The 19150-nt window shown below is 37.0% G+C and overlaps 1 protein-coding gene across 2 annotated transcripts in view; it reads right to left on the bottom strand.

Moving 5' to 3' along the window:
* Window positions 1–15383, bottom strand: part of LOC129775735 (disheveled-associated activator of morphogenesis 1) — a 213545-nt gene extending 198162 nt beyond the window's left edge. For both annotated transcript variants that reach the window (XM_055780798.1, XM_055780799.1), the window contains exon 1: window positions 14537–15383. In XM_055780798.1, coding sequence (XP_055636773.1) covers window positions 14537–14584 — 48 coding nt within the window. In that variant the 5' untranslated portion in view covers window positions 14585–15383. The remainder of the gene's footprint in view (window positions 1–14536) is intronic.
* Between the last annotated feature and the right edge of the window lie 3767 nt (window positions 15384–19150).

Raw genomic sequence — 19150 nt, 5'->3', positions numbered from 1 at the left:
TTCATGGTCTCGGGACCAAGGGCGCTATATTTTTTATATTTTTTATGGAAAGCTGAGGATTTTTAACATAACTTGTCTCGAAATCGGGGAGGCGTTGTTTTTCGTTTTTGAGTTATGATTTTTCAAATTTAACCGATGGTCCAAAAATCAAAAAAAAAAAAATTTCCCATTTTTTTCCACAACAAAAAATCATAACTTTTGATTTACTGAACCGATTCAGATTGTCGACATATCAAATTAAAGCCAATGAGCTAGTCTTGTAATATTACATTCTGAATAAAAATGGATTTTGTTTTCGTAATTATTGATTACTAGCTAACCCGGCAAACTTCGTCCCGCCCATTTACTTGATTAATTCTCGAGTAATGCAGAAATTTGTGTTTTATTTGTATGGCAGCCACCCCTAAGAGAGGGGGGAGGGGTATCTAACCACCATAGAAACATTCATTGCACCCTAAAGTTTCCATATGCCTAATTTGGTTTAATTTGCTTGATTAATTCTCGGGTAATGCAAAAATTTGTGTTTCATTTGTACGGCAGCCCCCTCTAAGAGAGGGGGAAGGAGTATCTTAACACCATAGAAATATTTATTGCATCCTAAAACCTCCACATGCCAAATTTGGTTTCATTTGCTTGATTAATTCTCGAGTAATGCAGAAATTTGTGTTTCATTTGTATGGCAGCCCCCCCTTTGAGTGGGGGAAGGACTGTCTAACCATCATAGAAACATTTATTGCACCCTAAAACTTTCACATGCCAACTTTGGTTTCGTTTGATTGATTAATTTCCGAGTAATGCAAAAAATTGTGTTTCATTTGTATGGCAGCCCCCTCTAAGAGAGGGGGAAGGAGTATCTTATCACCATAGAAACATTTATTGCATCCTAAAACCTCCATATGCCAAATTTGGTTTCATTTGCTTGATTAATTCTCGAGTAATGCAGAAATTTGTGTTTCATTTGTATGGCAGCCCCCCCTTTGAGTGGGGGAAGGACTGTCTAACCATCATAGAAACATTTATTGCACCCTAAAACTTTCATATGCCAACTTTGGTTTCGTTTGCTTGGTCAATTTCCGAGTAATGCAGAAATTTGTGTTTCATTTGTATGGCAGCCCCCCCTTAGAGAGGGGGGAGGGGTCTCAAAATATCACGAAAACCTTCCCCGGCCCCAAAAAACCCCTACATACCAATTTTCATGTCGATCGGTTCAGTAGTTTCCGAGTCTATAAGAATCAGACAGACAGACAGACATCACTCCATTTTTATATATATAGATAGATAGATAGATAGATATTTGTTTTTTATAGCTTCCATCGTTTCGGGACCAAGGGCGCCATATTTTTTTATATTTTTTCCTGAAAGCTGAGGTTTTTTAACATAATATATCTGAATACCAGAGAGGTGTTATTTTTCGTTTTTAAGTTATGATTTTTCAAAGTTAACATGTTTTCAGTTTTCGTTCAATATTTCTATGTGACTAGACTGGATGTATGTGACTGTAATCCAATTAATTAGCAATTGTGTTATTTTTTCAAAATGCTGGCTAGTAGACTTTAATTTGACAACCGATCATCTGAATCGTCTTAGGTCGAAATTAATACATTTTTAACAAAATTCATTTTTGGGGAAAAATGAGAAAAATTACTTTTTGGACCATCGGGTAACTTTGAAAGTAGCATTTTTCCAACAATGACTAGCTAATTAGCTTTAGTTTGATAAGTCGATCGTCTAAATCGGTTCAGTAGTTCACAGGTTCTTAATTTTTGAAAAATGTCATTTTTGGAAAAAGGGGAAAAAGTCGATATTTCGGATCACCCTAAAATAAAAATGGACACCCTAACAAAAAAATAAAAAAATACGGGTCTAATGTTTTGCGATAAAGAACAAAACTATCACTTTTCACGAAAATCTGAGAACCACTATATCGGTTTGGCATGGAATGGCTGAGTAATTACTTCATATTCGTCACGTCACAAAATGCATACCAATTTTTACAAGGTTCTTGTAAGTTTTTTTTTGGTAAACTGAATATTCAGAAATCTACGTTTTGAAACGGAACTAGATTTATGTCCAACAGTCAGAAACCACAAAAAGTCAGGTGTTCTCACGCCACAAAAGTATTGGACTGGCTACAAGTGAATTAAACTGATGATTCTTGTAGGAACCTTTTTCAATTTTACTTTGACATCGTTTACTTTTTTGGGAATTATGTGAAATATACATGAAACGAGAAAAAAAAAGATTATAGTGAGTCACGCTGGAATGGGTCATATATCCTTTGTTGACACGCAGCCTCGAGATCTAGTCCACGAATGTTATGCATAAGAAATATCAGCAGCAACGCTTCTCGAGTTTGCATAATGACTTGTTTCAAAGCTTCCGAAATGGATAAACGAAACCATTAGTTTTTTTTATACGCGTCGAGACCATAATTTTCTCACGAAATGAACCGAAATTCTCGCACGATTCGAGTCTCAATCTTCGATCGGTATCCGTTTTTTTCTTGCTGTACAATTAAGCTCCCATCCGACCTCTCTGTGTACAGTTGGCTTTCCAAATGTTAATACAATTTTACGAAAAGTTTATGCGTAGCCAATCTGACAATTAAATGCCGAATGGTAGAACGAACCACCGAACATAGGCACCGTGAGCTTATTGAAGATCCGTCTTCTAAAAAAACCACAATTAGCGTTGAAAACTTTGTACCTTTTTCGCACGACTGTGGGAAACCTTGAGCGAAGGGAAATTATAATGCAATTTCCATACACACACACACACGAGTGGTACGCTTCGACCCCTTGTGTGCGCGAGATCACTTGTACGATCGATGTACTTTTCCTCGAAAGCACCTCGAGTGCACGCCGAGTACAACGATCCACCGAAGGTCTTCTTCAATCACACCGTTAATTGTACCCATCCTTCACCCAGATGGATCGGTACCGTCGTATCGTCCGATCCGTCGATACGTTCACTTAGCACCTCAAACGGGTTTTGGACACGAGACAATCCAATTTGAATATCACACTTCCCCGCGGCTGATGACTGATGCAGTGCGAAGTTTGAAAAGGGTTTTCCTTTTTCCGGCCCACTCAAGGAGTGCGCCGAGTGCGAGATTGGCGTGGCTTTAAAGGCCAATCATCGGGGTGCGGAAATCGCCGATTGAGATGGAGAGTTTCCTCTCGTGATATTTTTTAATCGGCAGGGCCTTGACAGTGAATTTTGAGATGACTTTCCTCGTGAACAGATTCCTGGACACTTCTGAGAAGTGTCGCCATCATCAAGTGGCGCCATATTAATACGGGTGTTTCGAATGGCAAGACCTATTCTAACGGTGGAGACACCCATGACAACACAATCTAATCTCGCAATAATTGCTCTCATTAACCGGCTGCCAGTCGCAATTTGAAGTCGTTTCCCAACGAACCAATCTGGTTTAACCCAATTCCGTGACCAATGTAGGTTCTCCCATAAGGTAAAAAAAAAACACGAAAAAAACAACCTCCCCAAGAACCGCAACCAGTTGAACTCGATCCCTCCACTAGATCACGATACGCTGATGTGTTAAGACAACGCGAAATAATAACAGAAATGAACTAAAAGCAACCGCACCGTTGCATTTGCCGTTGCCGTTCGGCGCGTTGTTTCCATCAGCTATTATCAGCAGGTTGCGGAGAGGGAGCCGCAGACAAACCCCACAACCAGGTCAGGTGAAACAGATTCCTGGACCGCTCCCAGCTGGGGCATAGGTAGCGGTACTAAACGAGAAGCTGCGCCTAGTTCGGCACATTCGAGTCGGGTATCTTACCCTCGACTTTTCCCATCACGTTTGCAAAAATTCTCTTAAATCCTGTAATCTTGGGATTTACCCAGAAAAACTTTTTCTGCGAGAATAAGTTAAAAGGATAAGATATTCTTCACCGGCAACCATTCCAGAAAGAAATGTCAAACCAGTAATCACCGCGCCAATATTGTTTTCCCTTTTCCCTCACGCCCCCGTCACCACACATAAAATTACCCTGTTATGTGGTCGTGTTTGGCATTTCTTCCATTTTTTTTTTCTTGTTTGGCTTTCGTTTGTTTTTGTTGCTCCAGTAGCGCTGCCAGTTCTACAAAGCCCACCAAACTCTAGGCAAAACTAGTTGAGTTGTTGAGAAAGGCCTAGCTATAGCTCACCGCTACCCAACCTCTCGCGGGCGCTACTGACATAACCTCTCTCCATCACCACATGGGGAAACCTGAAACCTGTTGCCAGATGACGATGGCGACGGCGCTCGACGGTTATCTCGCCTCTCGAGAGTTTTATTGCATTGCGATTAGGCAAGGAGCGCTGGCTGGCTGCCGTGTTTCGGTTGTCGGGGACACGAAGGCAAAAAAAAAACATTCCGCGCTTCCACAACCTTTTTTTTTATTCCAGTGCTGGCGTTTTGCGATTTCGATTACGATAAGAGCTTCTCCTAACGCGAGGGGGCAATTGGCGCGCTTACCGGTTCCACCCGGCCAGCTGGACGTAGCGTTTTCCGTTGGGGGATGGGTCCAGCTGGAATTAACGAAACATTAGCGGCTCGATCGGCCTAACGAAATTTGGCGCGATGAAATTACTAGAGCGACTCGAAGTGGGCACCGTTCAAAAAACGGGATGTTTTTATTGTACCTGGCGAGCGGGAATCGGAATTAGATGAACTGATGTTATGCGATTCAAGTTCCTTGAGTTCCTGAGTTCCTTGCGGGACCCAACTTGCGGATAAATTATTAAATGAAGATCAAACTTAGTTTGAAGACAACTTTTACATGCTCTAGCATCATTTTCTTTAATTTGAACACGAATTGACAACAATAACACCTACATATCCTATAGTTACACTTCGATCCCTATTCCATTAAATTTCTTCTAAAACTCCTATTCATTTTGAACAAGGAATCTGGGTGACGGAGTGACGAACGTGTTTAATAGACTTGTTTGAGCTTTGACGCCGCACTGTCATCTGTCAAAAGAGTCGTATCAGAGGGAACGATGCAAACCGATGTTTTTCATGGATAATTTCAATGGTTTTTGACATACGAATTAGGTTAAATTTGATTCCTCAATCCCTCAATTCAAGGAAAATAAAACACCAAACTAAACTACTGATACTGCCTCATACCTCTGTAAGGCTGGAACGGCTGTTTTCAGCTTAGAATTTTTCATAATGTTTAAGAAAAAGCGAGTCAGAAACAGAACATAAACTTAAATCACGAGATAAATGTTGTATCGATTGAAAACATCAAGTTTATAATATAATAAGACTAGCTGACCCGGCAAACTTCGTCTCGCCCAAAATTTGTTTTTTGTTTTCAATACCTTCAAACATTCACGTTTTCTTACTACACGCAAGTTCATGGGTCCAATCCTAGAACTGTTCATTGATTGATCTTCTAATCGACCCCGTTGAATTTACCTTTTATCATAAAATTCCTAATACTTCTACCAAAACTCATCATTATAATATCAGATTATTTTCAGACACAATTCTCGTTCAAGATTTTTCAACCACTTTTAAACAACATGTTTCTCCGTTACATGGAATAAATGTTTTATACAGAAAATGTGATAGAATAAAGACAGCCCTAAATCGGACAATTCTTTCCTTGAGTTTTGCTCTTATCAACACATTCGGCGACACATTCTTATTGGTATAGATAGAAGAAGATATAGGCGTTTCATCACCTGAAAATCCATTTCCACTTTCGAACAATGATCAATTTTGTTAGCGCAAACATTAAATGGACTAACAACGCTTGTCACTATGTAATTGTAGAACATATGGTAATTTAATTTTCCGAATTTTCTCTTTTTCCTTCAGAGTTTTCCGAAAATTTTCGATTGTCATATTTGGTTGGAATGTTTTCGGTTGGAATATGTGTAATATTTGTTGGGACCCCCTCTCCATTCCAGAGGAGGGAGGAGTGTCATACCACCATAGAAACATTTCTCGTCCCAAAAAACCTCCCATCCCAAATTTGGCTCTATTTGCGTTTGATTAGTTTTCGACTTATGCAGAAATTTGTGTTTCATTTCTATGGCAAACATTTCTATGGCAAGCAATCTTCGTGTGTGATTGTCCTTATATCCTTATTTTCTTCTTTTCCTTTTCCTTTGTGAGAGATCGGATCCCTTCTTAAAAATAAGATGAAATGTAAATACATATCAGATATAAGATAGGTTTAAGAATTGAGTGTGATGAGTGTGATTGAGAGTGTGAGTGTGATCATTGTCAACATATCCTCATATCCCCTCCTTTTCCTGAAGAAAATATGTCACCCTTCTAAACTCGAGTCGACCGCGAGTAATCGGTTTCCTATATTATTAACATTAGAATTAAGGAAAAATGTATATATACTAGTAACAATACAGTAAGGAGTTCGACTCCTTCAAACTTATGTAACTGAGCCTGTAAAAATAAACGATTTAAATAAAAAAAAAATAAAATAATTAAATAATTAGTTACATATCATCTATATACATTTCTACCATCTTACAATTCAGTGTAGGCTGCAATTTTATCTTCTCTTTTCACGGTAACACGAGAAATTACAATCTGCGCTGTAATCGAAAATACTTGTTCAGCATGGTTCAGTTTACAATTGATACAAAATATTTAATTAGAGTTTGCAAATTCCTATAACTGTGGCGAATAAGTTTGTACCTATAAATTATATTACCCATACAAATGAAACACAAATTTCTGCATAACTAGAGATCTAATTTTTTATCTCATTTATTTATTTATTAGGCTCATTAGCATTTTAGCTGTAACAGAGCCGGGTTTAAATCGTGTACATTTACATATGTTTATGTTTCTATAAATTGTAAATTACACAGTAGTTAGTAGTAGCCATTTAGGCGTTAAGTATTCTGTTCCATTACATTATGGTAAATCACACAGTAGTAGCCATTTAGGCGTAAGGGTATTCTTTCTGTTCTTCCATTGTTCAGCAGACCGGACAGCGAAGACAGTTGATATTGATTATTGTTGAGTTATTTATAGAACAGCAGCCCGATGTGTCTTGCAGAGCAGAGCATTGTATGGATGAATCGATCTCATTTCGACCGTGGATCGATTTCCATCGCTGATGATGGTTGCGTGGACGTAGTTATTCTATAACAACACAAAGATGGTCAATTGAGGGCCCTGAGTTTGAACTCACGATCGATCGCTTGGTAAGCGAACGCGTAACCAAGTGGCTACGAAGACCCCCTAGAGATCTAATAAGGCAAATGAAACCAAATTTGGCATGTGGAGGTTGTAGGGTGCAATAAATGTTTCAACGGTGGTTAGACACACCCCCCCCTCCTCTCTATGGGGGGGGCCTTTAATAAATGAAAGACACAGAACTAATTAAACAAATGGAATCAAACTTAGCATATAGAGGTTTTAGGGATCGATATACGCTTCTACGGTAGTTCGGCACTCCTCCCCCCTCTCTAAAGGGGAGCTCCCATACAAAGGAAACACAAATTTCTGCATAACTCGAGAACTAAACAAGCAAATTGTGACAAATTTGGGATGTGAGAGTTTTTGGGTACGAGAAATGTTTCTATGATGGAAACTCTGGAAAGGAGAGAGGGTCCCATAAAAATAATGCACATATTTCCACCAAACATATTCCAACCAAACATCATAATTGAAAATTTTCGGAAAACTCTGAAGAAATTTTGGAAAATTCGAAAAATTCGATTCGCATGTGTTTTACAATTACATATTGACGAGCGTTGTTAGTCCATTTGATGTTTGCGAATTGAATTATCCGATTTAGGGTTGTCTTTATTCTATCATATTTTCTGTATCAAACATTTATTCCATGTAACGAAGAAACATGTTATTTGCAAGTGCACGAGAATTGTGTCTGAAAATATTCTGATATTATAATGTCGAGTTTTGGTAGAAGTATTGAAATTTTATAGTGAAAAATAATTTTAAAGGGTAGATTAGAAGATCAATCAATGAACGGTTCTGCGGTTGGACCCATGAACGTGTGCTTAGTAAGAAAACATAGATGCGATAACGAAAAATAAATTTTGGGCGGGACGAAGTTTGCCGGGTCAGCTATTTGTCCAATAAAGTTATACAAAATTGAAAAAAGTTGCTGTTCGATTTTTCGAACACCTGGCCTAAGATGGGTTAAATAAGAATAAGTTAATTACGTTCATAATTTTCATTTTAAAAATGTGTTCATTACACATGCAAAACCATTATCATTTTCGCTTCACTGTGCAAAGTTCCAGCTCAATCGGATATGATTTAGGGGTGCCTCAAAACGCTCCAAAGTTTTAATTTTTCGATTCTCGAAAATCGCCCAAGGGGGGAGTAAAGGAAATCTGGAAAATCGAAATTTTATTTTCGATGCCAAAAGACTTAAAAATGCATGAAACATCGAGATCTGGTGTCATCTTGAAACAACATTTTTGGCCGAAAATCGACCTTTTGGGACATAGCCTGAGAGGCAATGAAAATATGGGAAAAAAATTATTATCGAATTTCAAAGACCGACCATGTACAATTTGTTTATTGGCCTAAAAAATGACCTGTGCAAAGTTTCAGCTCAACCGGACATGATTTAGGGGTGCCTCGAAGCACTCAAAGTTTTAATTTTTTGGCCACTCAGGCTAAGCCCAAAAAGTCGATTTTTTTTCGAGATAACACCAGATCTCGACGTTTTATGCATTTTTAAGACATTTGGCATCGAAAACAAAATTTGGATTTTCCAAATTTCCTTTACTCCATTTACTGGAAGATTTTCGAGGATCGAAAAATCAAAACTTTGAGCGCTTTGAGGCACCCCTAAATCATGTCCGATTGAGCTAAAACTTTGTACAGATCATTGTTTTGTGCCAATGAACAAAATGTACAAGGTCTGTTTTTGAAATTTGACATGACCATTTTTGCTGCCATCCTAGTATACATAGTTTAAACTGCGAACAAGCATAATTATTCCAGTAATAGTTTATTATTTTTTTTATAATCACAATTTCCTCCTCTCACTACGATTGCCAGTTCTTTTCATTGTAATTCTTTTCCTAACTATTGTGATTATATTTTCAACACAATCTCGTACAAAATTCAATGTTATTTGGTGCTCCTCAATAAAATTGTTATTTGCCGGGATCCAAACGTCGCTCCTCAAGTTATTCACCCATTATCCGGAATACGATCAGGTTTAAAACTCGAACGGACTTCACACAACTTCGAACGGACTTCACTTCAAATATAACAACCTTGCCTTAAGCAAAACAAACGTCAAAATAATTCATCCACATCTGCGAAGGAATTTGCAAAAGCTAATTTGAAATTTTTAAAACTCGAATGAAAATGATTACTTAATGTTATTTAAATACTTTGAAACTGTAGTCCAGATTTTTACTTAATTCAATATTTCAATAATTTTCCTGACTTTTAAGCTGAAACTGTATCAGTAGAATAAAATCAATATCAATCACGATTGTCGTTCAAGATTTTCTCATCACTTGCAGAAAATGTGTTCGAAGTTCGATGCCATCCATAATAGAAATAAATTGGATATTTGCAAAGAGGAATCGATTCCTGCACTGGAGATTCTGTTCGAACGCCGGTTGCACAGAAAAGGATCGTGCTGGTTTGTAAACCAACGAACACATTGGTTTGATCATTGCGGAAGCTTCTCTCTTGAACTCTGGAATTTTAGAAACATTGACTTCATGAGACAGCCAATAGTTCATATTTGGGAAACCAACATATTAACTCTAGTTTGAACGGCCATATATTTTTGTCGGTTAGGGGAACTGGTATGAAAAATATTTCATAAGAAAGATGAAAGGCTCATGAGTGATGTGTGTTACATGCGTATCCCAAATTTGTTTCAATTTTTTTTTTAAACTATTGAAATTCCAACAGAACCTATACCTATCATGATTGTTCGATGGGCCAATTATGCTCGCTCTGGCCAATCTCCTTTCAATTTGCTATAGTTTTTTATTTGACGTGGGACTACGTCTAACCGGAATATATGGAGGGTAAAATGAAAACCTAAACACAGAACATGCAGGAAAAAATGAAAGATTTCGAATGCTTATAGCTCGAACATTTCGTACTGGATAGGAGAGATGTTTGCATCACTTGATAGGGAATATTTCTACGCATCTATTGCAACTAACCAAATGTTGTTTTTCATTAGATAAACAATTGAATAACTGTAAAATATTAGGCGTTATCTAAACGCCCTAACTGCATCGTTTTGATTGGCCCGATTTACGGTTTGCCTAACACAGCCATCAAAACCAAGCAGCCTTGGGGAAATCGGCATTGCAAATACATGAAAGTAGGGGGACTGTTGTTCTTATCGAAAAATGTTCCCTAACACAGACTTTAAAACCAAGCAGCGAAATCGGCATTGAAAACACACGAAAGAGCCTAGAGGCGAGTGAACTGAAAAGTTTAAACCCTCTTAAAGCCAAAAAGAAGAAAAAGAACACACGAAAGTAGGGGGAGCTTTTGACGTGGGACTACGTCTAACCGGAGTATATAGGGGGTAAAATGAAAACCTAAACACAGAACATGCAGGAAAAAATGAAAGATTCCGAATGCTTATAACTCGAACATTTCTTACTGGATCGGAAAGATGTTTGCATCAATTGATAGGGAATATTTCTACGCATCTATCGCAATAAATAAAATGTTATTGTTCGTTAGATAAACAATTGAATAACTCTCAAAAGTTAAGCGTTATCTAAACACCCTAACTGCCTCGTTTTTATTGGCCCGATTTAAGGTTTCCCAAACACAGCCATCATAACCAAGCAGCCTTGGGGAAATCGGCATTGGAAATACATGAAAGTATGGAAACTTTTGTTCTCACTGAAATGTGTTCCCTAACACGGACTTCAAATCCATGAAGCGTGGGGAAATCGGCATTGCGAATTCATACAAATCGGGGGTATTTTTGTTCCGATTGAAATGTGTTTCCCTAACACAGACTTCAAAACCGAGGTTTCTGGGGAAATCGGCTCTGCAAATAAATGCAAACTGCGAGTACTTTTGTCCTCGCTTGCCTTTGTGCAGAGTGGAATATGTCTGTCCTAACATGATCTTCTAAACTTAGGAACCTGGGAAAATCGTGCAGCCACTAGAAGCGAATGAACTTCCCAGTTTCAAGCAAATTCGAGATTCGAGAAGTACGTACACTTTTGGGATGTAAACTTCAGAGGAAAATGTAAAATAAAATAATCGTTTGATAATTTTTTTTTGTCTTTATTGGAAAGATTTTCAGCCTTAGGCTGGTTCATCAAACGTTTGATAATTCTTCTGTACATATATTTTGTTCTAGTCATCATACCAAACGTAAAAGGTCCGTCATTAAATTTACTTGTAACGAAGAACAATCAATCACAATAAATGAATTGACTTTACACGGCATTTGTTCATTTTTTTCACTCACAGAGCAAATATATTGAACTCAATTGAATTTGGAAACTGTTTCATTCAATCAAGAATTTAATCAATACAAACGAATGATTGCTAAGCTAAGGTAGTTCCACGTGAACCTTGCGGTTATATCATAGATATAACCCACTCATTTTTTTTATGCGAAACTGTTTATGACTACTCAAATTTGCGCAAAAACTAATTTTCTATCACCCAGCAGTATTTATAAACCTTTCTTATGCCCATTTTAGATAATTTTCGTAGACAAACATGATCAGTTTTAAGTAGAGGAAAACGTCTGAAAAAATTGAAGTGAAATTGGTATCAATTAGTGATGAAACGGATAGTAGGTTGACTGGATACCGGATAGCTTCAAGGCCTTTTATTTGCGAATACGAAACTGGATGACACTGCATTTGTGCATGAAGCGAATAAAGGACTACATTTTAAAAGAAATAAACACATTTTTACATAAAAATAATGAACTATGAATAAATTTCCCGTTTCCGTGGATATCCTTTAATAGAGATTCAAGTTTTCTGGAAGTAATCTTTTACAGGATTTTTTTCTGGTAAGGATTCAACTACTTAGGAGAATTACTCAATTGCAACCTTTTTAGACCCGAAGATCTAGTCAGACTATTTAGGAGTTCTTGAAACGTAAACAGTCTTGCTGGCAATGTTATTGGAGTACATAAAATATCTTGCGACAAATCTTCTGAGAGTAGCAGTTCATCGTCGTCTTGAAACAAAAGAGACGAAACTGAATCAAACCTTATACCCGAAACTCACGACACACCTTTTGGGACTGTTTCAACGAAGTGACAAATGAAAATAATTGTTAGTGTCGCTGTTCAGGGAAAAAATACCGTTGCCAACGAAATCGATGAAGTAGGAAAACATTTAGAATCGATCGCAATCACGACCCTTACATTTGGTGATCATTAAAATCTAAGCAGTCAATTGAGGGCAAGGATTGCTAGAGTTTATCTTTCAGCTCCTTGCAGTTGTATTACAGCGAAGACTGTTCTCTGAAGTTAGCCTGGTTAACGAAGCAAAGCGTAATCGGTCGTCATCATCGACTTCCGAAAATTTATTATTTATTCATCATAATAATAACCACTAGGTAATTTTGAGTACAGTTAATAAATTTATTTTATGAGTAAATATTGAAATAATTTTTAAAAAATCTGGCATTTCAGTAATCAAACCTTATTTTTAATCCCAAATTTAATTTTTAGCATATTTTCTGGCATCCCGATTTATTACATTAAATAAGCTGAAAGATAACATAAAATGTTCTACTCCCCAATACATGTATATCATTTGTATAATATATATGCTAAAGCCAATATGAGGGAGCGAAACAGGAGACACATTTTAATGAAAGCTTTTCGTATAGTTTGTCAATACAAATACAAATATATATATATATATATATATATATATATATATATATATATATATATATGTGATTAAATTATATTATTTCAATTTATATATAATAATTTTGGACTATATTATATTCAGTTTGGAAAAACAATTTGTTTTATATTTCAAATATGGCTTATTTCATGAAGAAATGTAACCAACGTTCAACATTAAGGTAAAGTTTAAGTGGCTAATATATGTACAGTGGGGTAAAAATCGTGATTTTTGAAGATTTTGCTTGAATTTTCACCAGGAATTGTCTAGATCGATATTACAGCCAAACTAAGAAAGATAAAAGTTGTACGTCACAGAACAAATTGTGGAGCGGTTAAAGAACTTCATTTAAATTGATAGAGACAATATAGTTTAATTTTAATTTTTAGGATAAAATTATTAATAACACATTAAAAATTATTAACTTTTAAGTGTTTAACTTGCAAATTGTTATTAAAATTCACTAATTTAGTTGTTCCACTACTATATCCTGTACTAAATTTTCTCATCTTTCAAATGAAAGCATCAGAATCGTTGAAATTCGAACATATGCGTAGGAGGATTTTTTTTTATCAAATATGATCGTCTATCACCTTCTGAAAGAATTTGGATAAATTATTATTTTTTCATGTGAGAAAGGTGTTTTCGATTTTTGAAAGTCGAAAACAAGTTTTCGAAACATTCTATTTCGATTATCGTATATACATTATTTTAAAGCTGGAGGTTTAGCTTTTGAAGTATTTTAGGAGCATATTTTTATCTTGATGTGTGTAGATGTAGTGGACAAAAATATCAAAAAGAAATTTAAAAAAAATCGATTTCTTTGGGGTTTTTCAAAGATTTTATGGATTGACACCATTTTTTGCTAACCAACTTAATAGCAAATTAAAATATACTTATCAACCAGCTTTCATTTGGTTCCTGTAACGTTTATAAAGGATCTTTCCGTACAGAGATATTTTTGATTGAATGAAAAATTACCCCTTCGTCTTTGATGATGAATAATTCAATAAACAATAATCGCACCGCAAACCGAAAAGTAGTTTTGAAAACTCAAATAAATTTAGTAGAGGTTAAATTTGTCGCATTGACAAAAACAAATTTATTTAATCTTTTGCCTCAATTTCTAAAAAAGTGCCAAAACAGGGGTTGTAGAAAATCATCTGTTATTTTGAAAATATTGCAGTAAGTTCTAATTTCAGCAGGAAAATTTCTAGTTTAGCGTATCCCCATCAAACCTGTGAATCACAGCGTTCCTTCAAATTATATCTTGATACGAAATCATTATCAACTTCCAATCTGGTAGAACATATGGATGTTTGAGAGATAAATACCAACAAACAGCGTTAAAATGTATCATTATTGCTGCGTTAATGATAATTGACACGCTCACGGAAAAAGCTATCGACCATCTCAAACCCAAGACGCACGAGAATCCACGCAATGCGCAAACTTCTTGAAATTTGCGGAACCCGTTATCGGTAATCATCGCCTAGAACAGCTGTCCGTGGGCTTCAACACTCAGCAGCAACAAGTTCTTGATCTCGAGCTGCTGTTGTCGGCTATCAAAAATCGATTAGAACAAATTGCAGAACAACGGCAGGTGAGAAAATATTCTTGTTTCTCGAATTTCCTTTCGTCTTGGAAAAAATCTGATACAATTTTCTTTCAACATACCGTATTGATTTTCTGCATCAAGATCTCAAAGTTGTTTTTGCTGCACATTGTGACTGCCGCTGGTTGAGTTCTTTCAATTTCCCGCCAATGAACCGAAAGCAATATCCAACAGACTCGCGACTCAATCAAAATTCACTGCTACTGAACGCACTCCGGGGGAATAAACTCCGGACAGGAAACACAATATCTGGTATTTTTATGTTACGTCCGTTCGATTTCACCAATCCAACACAACATCGAAACGGGTGGTGTTCGATGACATCCGATGCCACAACACACAAATTAACACATTCGCATCACTTTTCACTCACTTTTTTTTTTTTCTTTTAGCGGCTATACGAATGTCATAAAGGTTGCCAATTATCTGATAAATCACTATGATCACATCAAACCACGTTTCTGTGCATTAGAGCGACTCGTTCACATCTTGTTTCGATTTTTGGAAACAGACGAACAGTTTTGTCACACGCCTTTATCCTTTTTACTATAACATTCAATCTTTTTCCAATTTATTCTTCCTTCTTCACTCAGAAAACTTTCCATCCATGAACTAACTCGCGTAAGTTGACCAACTCTGCGGAACACATCACCCATCAACCGGAAACCAAAGTATCAATTCCTGTATATAGCCTGCCCATGCAGCAGTGTAATCACACGCAATCAAAATGGTACAGATTACCATACCACATAACACGCGCGAAGTCGATCACGACGACGGAAGCATAAGTATCTCGCGACTATCATCACAGCATCATCACACGAAAAGACAGCGATAAACAGAGAAACAAATAAATCCCAACCGATGCCAAGAAGCGAGCGACGGAATATGCGCGCGATGGTAACACAACCGTTGACCACGAACGAATGACTGACGGAGAAGGTGGTAGACTTCCACGATATGTGTCAAAAACGGTGTGCGCGCAGGTGCCATACGAACCCTCGACGAAACCCCACCAAACCCCACCGCGAAGGCACTGGGTGCTCTCTGTTGACAGAAATGAACACCGCGAGGCGCTCGCTCACTCACCTCGAGGCACGTGGAAAGCAAAACGCGCTACCTGGTGAGAGTCTGTGAGTGTCGCTGCTAGGGGCACTCAGCAAAAAAGGCTGTCAGTTTGTGGCTGCATATTCAACGCGAAGGGTACCTTCAAAGGCATGCTTGCGCATTCTTGGTAGGATTCCCCTCCAGTGATAAGTAATTGGAGTTTAGCACCTCGAATACAAGCATTCCATCGTTTGAGCTCGTGAAAACTTGATTATGATCTCGTGGGAAAAAAACACATTCAACCATTCCAAGCTTAGCTATGGCTAATTAAAACATGTTTTCACTTTCGTTGAGATACCATCACCACCGGACGCCAGACGCCGGTTTGAGTGATACACAGAGAAAAAGATATTTTCTCATAGCGCTCATCAGCGCGTACCACTCTCTCGTTTGTTTGAGATCTGGACCGAGCAAAAAGTTGAATTCCTTGAATGAACTCCAACGTAAGTTTCCGTGCTTCTGCGCGGAGTTTGAGTGCGAGATCGTTATCGTCGCGGTAACGCACTCAAGTTTGGCGTTGTTAAATGTAAGTGTCATAAGCCAGGATTTTGTTAACGGCTTCAAACAGCCATAAGTAATAGTCTTAAGAAAGCTGTTGTGCCATAATGTGGAATTGTATCTGACAGCATGTTGCAAGCATAATGACTTCAACTGGACAAATACTTTAGCACAACTATACACACTTTGTCAGAATTGAATATAGGCCCATAGAGCCCGTCAGTTTAATGTGTTCTAGATTTCATGCTTACATAATAAATTGATACATCCAAAGCGGCTCTCATAAGATCATTAATAATAACGACTGCCCTTACATGAACAATTAATAATGAACACTGCATAGAACAGTAGGCATTTTGACATATACTAATAATTTTTTACAGTAATGATCTTAAAATTATGTTCCTTCTATGATGAAAAATAGTGGCTCAGTTATAGAAAAAAACAATTATTAGCTATTGGGTGTGCAACTTAATTCGTTCCGTTTCCACAAGATGGTTCAAAGTGCTGTAAATGGTCGACGACGACGATTGTGTCACATTTACCCGAATGACAGTTTCCCGAACGACAGCTACCCGAAAGACATTCACTCGAATTCCAATCACCAGAATGTAACAAATAAACGAATTCGACATGTACCCGAATACAACATTCACCCGAATGCAACATTTACCCGAAAGTAACATTAACCTAAATGTACTATTTACAGTTCTATTTGATTAGAAGGAATTTTCATATTTAATCCTGATAAGTGTTATTACAATGATCACATTCATACATTAACAGGTATCCAAAAACTCGTATATTGCGTGAATACAATGTACTGGAAAAAAGGTAATGAAGATGGTAGAGTTTCGAGCGACATAGCATGCGCTGCCATAACTATTTCTCAAATAGTGTCGTCAGTCGTTGTGTTTATCTTTGATTGCCCACAACATCCATGAGAAAATGCTATTTTCAGGAAGTAATTTATCAATTAAAAACGTACATTTTTTTTTTGAGTTTCCGCTAAATATGAGGCTAGTGTGATAGCGTGCAGTGAATATTTGTGAAATCACGTCGAAAAAGACGGATAAAAGTGATATTTCCATGTGCAATTTTCACCCCCCAAGTTCATTGAAACAAACGAAGTTTCATTATGTTAACGCTATAAAGTTCATGTTTCGAAGGCCCCTAGTGTCGGTGTGTATGATGTGAGAGAATAATCGTCAATTGATCAAAATTTCACCGAAAATGTTATTGCTTTCGACAACTTAGCACACGACTGCTCTCTGGACCGTTTTTCCACATTTGTTTTGGCCCGGACAAAGAAACAACACAAATTTTCATTTTCATAAAACACTTTATTCAACGCACAAAATTATAAGCACTGTACACTAAAAAACCCTTAAACCCGCAGCAAATCAGCCTGAGTCAGCACCAGTAAACAAAAGGCAATTAGTCTAGCTATTTAATATGAATACATATTGTTACTTACCTTCTTCACCCGGGACAACACTTGATAAAAACATGATTTGTATTACACACTAGCAGTAAACAAAACACAGCACAACGGCTTAACAAAACAACGTACAAACAATCACAATACAGAAACAATAACAAGCAAATTGTCAAAGGACAGGAACGCGTGGAAACGATCCCGCTATACAAAGCGTAATTCTTTATGGCGAATATTCTAGACGCAACCCATACAACAATTGCAACAACATGGAATGTACAAACACAAGCGTTATGATTTCCCGAACTACTCAGCAATTTGCAATGCTTCGGACGCATTGATGCAATAGAGCTAAATCCAATTTTGCAATTTGGATTAAGTTCCTTAAATCTGTTGAAAGTTTCCCATCTTTGGCTACAGAAACATAGTCTCTTTCTCCAGGTAATGATCGACTGATATCGTCGTCATTATAAAACTCCGAAACATGATTCTTAACATCTTCACTTAAACTTGGTCCATATTTGCTATGTGGTGTCGACAATACACCGTTTTCATTTGCCAGTTTTTTGGCTGGAATTGCCATATATTTTCCATTTTTTGCACGGACCAAGACTTAGTCAAAACTGTTAAAATTCTAACTTTTTCTGATCTTGTTGTCTCTGTGTGGTCAAATTTCTCTTTGAGCTGATTGATTATCTCATCAAACTCTTTTGCCTTTTATTTAAAGTTCGACTCTTCGTCTTCTTCATATGAAAAGGAAAATTGATTTCTTTTAATACCTTCAGAAATTTCTTTGAATTTTTGTTCGGGGTAACTAGCCTGTCCAAGTCTTTTCGTCATTATTGGTGAAACGTTAATACCGGCGATTCCCTTGTTGAATAGCTGAATGTTGTACGCTCGGGAATACTCTGGTATATCGCTGTTTTGGGAATCTTGCGAAGATGCTGAAACGACTGAAACTATTGATGGTACTTCTTCTGAAGTATTTCCTACTGCTGTACTGATCTGCTCCTCAGTATTACACTGCTTTGGTTTGGAAGAGTATACAGATAAACGGCATGATCCACAAATTTTTAAAGATGTATCTAAAAGGATATTGCATCCCATTGACTTAAGTTTCTCAATCATTGACACGGTTAAGAAACGTTTTTCAGATGAACATTTCTTACCGTTTTTCGGAAACGGTCTACAACACGAAAAAAAATGTTTGTAGTCCATTGTGGTATACTGTTATTCACTCTATAAGGAAGATTGTTCGACTGATGAACGATGTTTGAATATGAGTAACTTTATATACATTATAGAGGTACCTTAAAGGTACCTGACTTTATATACCTGTACAGAGGTAGCTTAAAGGTACCTGACTTTATATACCTATACAGAGGTAGCTTAGAGATACCTGACTTCAGGTATAATCAAGGCCTAACGTAAACAAGTTAATTATATTTGTACCCATAACGTCCGGTTGAATCAACAAGGTGTATTTGTTGTTGGGATTTCAATTCTACTGTTCGTGTTTTGATAGTGTAACACGAATAATATGTTAAAAGTTTGTAATATCGCTACGTTTTGTGTTAACCCACATGTCTTTGAATGTTTTTCAACGTAACTTCTAAACATATATTTTTACCAT

The sequence above is a fragment of the Toxorhynchites rutilus genome, chromosome 3 (genome assembly GCF_029784135.1).
Source record: "Toxorhynchites rutilus septentrionalis strain SRP chromosome 3, ASM2978413v1, whole genome shotgun sequence".
NCBI lineage: Eukaryota > Metazoa > Arthropoda > Insecta > Diptera > Culicidae > Toxorhynchites > Toxorhynchites rutilus.
This window is presented reverse-complemented; position numbering and strand designations above follow the sequence as displayed.